Here is a 6,000-nt window from a genome sequence, read left to right as displayed (position 1 = left end):
ATCTTGTAGTTTACTACGTAAGTTTAAAATATAATTCTGATAAGACATGTGCCACTTGGAGAGCCTTTAGCGTTTTACTGCTTTTGTCCAATAACGATCTGCTTGCTGAACCTTCGAAATACGATACACACCGTAGATGTGGGGGATTTTGTCCCTGTACTTTTCTTAAGCATTTCTTTGATTAAATCACTTAAGGATGGTGTACACGTACAGACACCGATTCTACATGATATTTAGATTGGATCGGTTAACAGTAAACCTACCAAGACACGGTCAAATTGACCGGTTTAAAAACTTTTTAAAATTGACACATATTTAAACGGTATAATGTCACTATCAAATTTTCCGAATTTCTTAAAATATGCGTAATATATTTTTCAGTCTTTAATTATATTTTAATTTTTTTTCCTCTTTTCCAAGAAAAATTTGTTGAGTATTCTACCCTACCGCGGTCTGTTATTTGACTAAGCGCGCTAGGAAAAACGACCAAAACGGTCGGTTGGTTTAGTGTTAAGGGGCCATTCTTAATTGCTAAAATTAAAAGAAAGCTTACGAACCACAGGGGAATGGTGTCACCGTCATCCCGGAAACTCAAGTCCCTTGAAAAACCGGTAAGTCAATACGTTGAGTTTCGGAGTCAATTTAAGGGCTGTTAACCAGGATCATATTCATCAATGCATCAGAAAAACTTCAGTTCACATCCAATCCAATATCCAATTATGATGATCCGCGCTATAGTACATCAAAGTCGTTAGAAAGAAAACAAAATAATTTCCTCACAATTTTTTTCCATTTTAATCTTTCATTCAATTTCTTTTGGTGTGGTTCTTGGACAATTTCATCATCTTACAATCATTTTCATATAATACATTTAAACAATATCACTACAGAAATTACTTGACACATTAAATAGCTGTTTTGGGTTTTATTTTTTCGTATATAATAATTTACAAAATACTCGATTTTTTTTCTTTGTTATGCAAATTCTGCATTATTCTTCGGTTTTGTCAGCTTTTCAAAAAGATGAGATTCATTTAGTTTTTTCTTCTTGAGATTCACATTTGGAGATTTTATTTTATGTTTTGTTTTTTTTTTAAGCTTAATTCCATTTAATGAGTTTTACTAATTTCCATCATTTTCTTTTTTTTGCTAATGCATATAATGGTTTTTACATTGCTCATATAGCTGTTTGTTGCTGATGCAAAAATATCTATTATATACCTTTTTTTAAACATCTACTACATCTTCCTTCGTAAAATACTATTGTGAATATTCGATTTTTGTTCTAAATATTTGGTCGTTGACCCTTTTTATTTCAACGGTTAATGTTTTGTTAATGTTTATTTTTTATTATCTGTGTTTTGAGATTTCTACGGTTTTATCTTGGGTTTTATGTGCATGGTGTGAGAATTCTAGAGATGGTGAGTTTTTTTGTTGTTGTTTTTAAGAACCCAAAAAAACTAAATTTGTATAATTTCCTTTTAACAAAAAATTTCAGAGTTATTGCTGTTCATAAAATAGAGATTCAACAAATAAATTTTGTTAACTAAATAAACGGTAATTCAATTTGAATTACAATGTAAAATGATTTTTAAATTCCCACGCCATGATTAAAATGTTAAATCTAAATATAATATTTCTGAGTTAACATCAATTTCCTTATGGCCAAGAAATATTCCAATACAATATTATTTATACAATTAAAATGCTAATATCATAAATACAATATTTTTTTTCATGATCCTGAATTGAATTCTCTCTTCGACATTATTTTTTTTATAACTTGCGTTGGAAAGAAAATAATACGAAATATTCATTTAAAATTTCTTCCTACACATGAGACTAGGTTAATCAGAGGGTTCTTTAATCGATTATTACATCGTAAATATTTGTTATCACAGTTGTAATCATAGGTTATTTTTTATGTAATTTTTTTTATCTCTTTTTCTACCAATCAATAATGCCACTAAGAAGCCTTTTTCACAATCTTGGTTTTTGGGGATGTTTTTTTTAAGGGTTTGTAACCTTGTGCAGTGAAAAGTTTCTCTGCAGTGTTTGCCATAAATTCGTGTTTTTGCTTTTAGGTCATCTTGCACTGCTCTCCTCGAGATGAATCTGGAAAAATATATTGTTACAAAATTCAATATACTTGCAAGTTGCAACATTTTATCAAAAAAATAAAAAAAACACTCTCAGTTCAATGAACAAAATTTAATTATAAAATGTTGAGCTTGTAACATGATCGTTTTATACATGGATATTACAGAGATAAAAGGAAACGAGACAGAAGCTAAATCAAATGCTGACAAATTCAGCAAAGCAAATTTAATAAACTGACCCAGATTGTTTTTTTTTCTTTCTAAATGCATTTCAAGCGAAGACAATTGATTAAACCAAGTGAAAAAAATACAATTCACGTCAATTGAGTGAAAGAATTAATTGCTTCAAATGAATCAAAGTTATGTCTATCGATCAGAACACAGAAGTTAAAGTATACGTGACTTTCATTCCCATTATATTCACCACTTGAACTACCAATTTTCGATGAATTAGCAGCAATTCACAGAAAGTCATTATCAAATTATTTTCGGGGCTTTATATTTATACCATAAAGTTAACGACAGTTTTATTGATATATTCAGATATACTAAATTTAGATTTGATTAATTGAATAAAAGCTGACAAACTAGTAAATTTTTGTTAATTGAAAATAGTATTTAAGAGTTACGAGTTTAAGATTTTGTCTCCTAATTAATTTCGAAATTGAACAAAAATTACTATTAATTTACACAAACAATTGTTTAGGGAAATTCTTTGTACAGAGGACAGCTTGTCCTATTTATTTATCAATAAATTGAATTGAATTGAATTTATTCAGTTCGATCATTCTTGGGATTTAAATTTAAACCGTTTTAGTTAAATTTGGACTTTTATTTTGAAATGTCTGGTGTAATTTTATTCTTGTTCTCGAACTAGAGGTTAAACAATGAGAGATACCGACATAGAGCTATTGGTGACTCGCCCATACGTCGACATTGGCCTCAATTTTGAGAATAAGAGCAATATAAAAATTTCAAGTTGTTAAATATTTCCAAGATTAAGATTTCGTATTCTGATCCTATGTTATTTATTTAACTTAAAATGTCTCAGGGGTCTTGGTCAAAGTCGCGAAAGCCAAAATCCTGAAAGCCAAAATTGAAAAGCACAAACGTCCGAAAGTCAAAATCCGAAATTCTCAAGTGTCGTAATTACTTCCACAATTGCACCTGCGCTTGTTGAAAGCAAAGAGAAATCTTCTGTATTTTGGAAAATTATTTTATACATTATTTTCCGTATATTTTGTCCCTTTCAGGATTTTGACAATTCAAGATTTTTGCTATCAGGATTTTGGCTTTTCGGGATTTTGGCTTTCGGGACTTTGACCGAGACCCCTGAGATATTTTAAGTTAAATAAATAACATGGGAAATAAATCTTGATCTTGTTTTTTTTATTTAGGATAAGGGAAGAGCACCGGCGTTCATCAGTGTTTCTCAAACCTGAAGGTTGTTCTTCGTATGAGAACCTTAAAGAAGATTTTTATCAAAATTTTGCTATGCTTTTTGGTCAATCAGAGTTTGGTTAACCCTTTAGGAGCGAGAGGGTCAAAAATTGAAGGTCAGAAAAAATCGGTTTACGGAATCTTCGTCTTTTACATTTTGCCTTTCATACATTTTTACAAAAATTGAACATTTCGTCTGCCATACATCTCACATAAGCTTATCAACCAATAAAATAATAAAATTGTAGTTTTACGAGATCAAGGGTGCTATGCGGCTCGAGTCTGAGTTTAAAGTCGAATATCATGGTTTTCAATTATTGGTTTAGGGTTGAAGAAACGGGATCGAGAATCTTCGTTTTTTTTCATTTTGTTTCATACACTTATGTTTTTTCCCAGTTTTTCTTTGGAATCTTTGTCTTCGGTAATCTTTGTTTTTGGACACTTTTCTTTGGAAATCTCGTCTCTCTTTGCACAATTTATATTTTATAAAATAAAATAATGAAATAACAAAGGTAAGGGCTTTATGCGCCTCGGGTCTGAGTTCAGAGTCGACCTTCAAGTTCTAATATCAGTAACGCCTATTGGGGAAAAGGGAAATTTTCTGTGCTTTGGGAAGTTAAAAGCGAAAAAAAATTCACCCTGACCACTTCTAAAACATATTTGAAAATGAAAGGAATTGTAAGAGCCGTATTCAAAATAAACCAAAAAACATGATTTTCTAGGGGAAGTAAGGGGATGTGGGAAAAAGTAAAAAATACTGTCCTAGATAATGTTGACTTACAGGGAGGGGGGATTGTCGAAGATTGGAAGTCGATATGGCTTACGGTTTGGCCTCTAGCCGTGTCACAAGCTTTCGAAAAAATAAAAAAAATATTTTTGAAAAATTTTTGAGAAATCAATTACGGGTACTATACTGACTCATGACCGATAAAGTGCGATACAGTCAGGTTGGCAATTTCAAGATCTTTCAAAAATATTCAAATTTAAGCAAATCGGTAAAAAATAGGCCCTCCAAAGTGGTTAAACTTTGATGTTCGAAAATTCGATATCGAAATGGTTTTCAAGCATATGTGTCCAAGGACGTAATATTCGCCTTGACTACCTCTAAAACATACTCGAAAATGAAAGAAATCGTAGGAGCCGTTTTCGAAATAAACCAAAAAAACATGGTTTTGGAGGAGAAGGAGGCGGCGGGGAGAATAAGAAAAAAAGGCTGTCTTAGATAATGTTGACTTATGGAGAAGACGACGAAGACCGGAAGACGATATCTTTTACCGTTTGGCCTCTAATCGTGTCACAAGTTGAAAAAAAGTGGATTACAGTAGACTCTTGCTCAATTGGCTCTTTGTCAATCGGGCGCAAAATTTTGTTGACAATTTTCACGTTTGATTTTAAAGCAAATTTGTTCAAATTCGCTGTATTTCTCCTTGTTTTATCGTGATTCTTAAAATTTGAGCGCTTTTTGTGGAATTTATAATGATTTTGATGCCCAAATCTCTCAATAATTTGGATGATATTTTGCCCCATATGCCCGATTGAGAGAGAGTCTACTGTATATAATTGCTCTCACTTTGAGTTCGAGCAGTAAAACTGAAAGCAGTTCAGCATCGAAAATTTTGGTCAATTTGAGAATAAGATGGGACTATAAAATTTTACTATATTTTAAATGGGACAGATAATCCTAACCGGCTTATGTAGGTGAGATTCTTAACGTGAGCTAACTCGGAGTGCATGCAAATTCGATTTAGAGCTGAAGTTGGGAGACGCCATTCAGTTATCTTGAATCAAATTCGTGAAATTATACAAATTTTGTATTTAAACCAAAATATCAAGGATTTGGATGAACTGATAGAAAAGTGATATATGGATGAAATGTAGACCAGAATGTTCTCTATAATTTTCCCATAGAACATGATCTCATCGATTACTCAGAAGCCAAGATAAGCGAGGTTTTTTGTTTCTTAACTCGTTTTTTCATCCAGAGTGCCCCAAGTAGTCATTTGTTGAGCTTCAACTATTTCAAAGAATTGTTGTATTTTGTGGGACTTTCCATTTAAAACCCTATTTTAAGTGTCTTGGTGGAGTAGAGGCAGTCAAATTGGCATCTGAGTGATTTCAAAGCGTTTTTATGGGAAAAATCATTTTTTTCACACTTAAACGGCAAAATCGGAGTGATAGCGTAGTCTGAGCGGAAAATGATGTATGGACGAAATGTAGAGACAAATGTGTTCTACAATTGTGTCGAAGTAATCATCAAAATCGGTTCAGCGACAGTCGAGATAATTGAGGTTATGTGATATTGAAATTGGTTTTTCGACTGTGGCGCCCCTGGTGTTGGTCCCACGAAGTTCAAATATTCTAGAAAGTTGTAGCATTTAGTGAGATCTTTCGTTTAAGCCCTCATTCATCAAAATCGGTCACATAGAACCGGAGATATGATTTTTTGAATTTCGTGAACTTT

The 6,000-nt window shown here is 32.2% G+C and overlaps 1 protein-coding gene across 1 annotated transcript in view; it reads right to left on the bottom strand.

The window, feature by feature from the left end:
* Positions 1–771: 771 nt before the first annotated feature.
* LOC129805437 (alpha-1,3-mannosyl-glycoprotein 4-beta-N-acetylglucosaminyltransferase A) overlaps positions 772–6,000 on the bottom strand; it is a 20,729-nt gene continuing 15,500 nt past the window's right edge. The window contains exon 6 of the mRNA XM_055853332.1: positions 772–2,115. Within this exon, the coding sequence (XP_055709307.1) occupies positions 2,086–2,115 (30 nt within the window). The 3' untranslated portion in view covers positions 772–2,085. The remainder of the gene's footprint in view (positions 2,116–6,000) is intronic.

Source organism: Phlebotomus papatasi, chromosome 3 (assembly GCF_024763615.1).
Source record: "Phlebotomus papatasi isolate M1 chromosome 3, Ppap_2.1, whole genome shotgun sequence".
Taxonomy (NCBI): Eukaryota; Metazoa; Arthropoda; class Insecta; order Diptera; family Psychodidae; genus Phlebotomus; species Phlebotomus papatasi.
The sequence above is the reverse complement of the archived record's forward strand: the minus strand, read 5'-3'. Positions and strand labels throughout refer to the sequence as shown.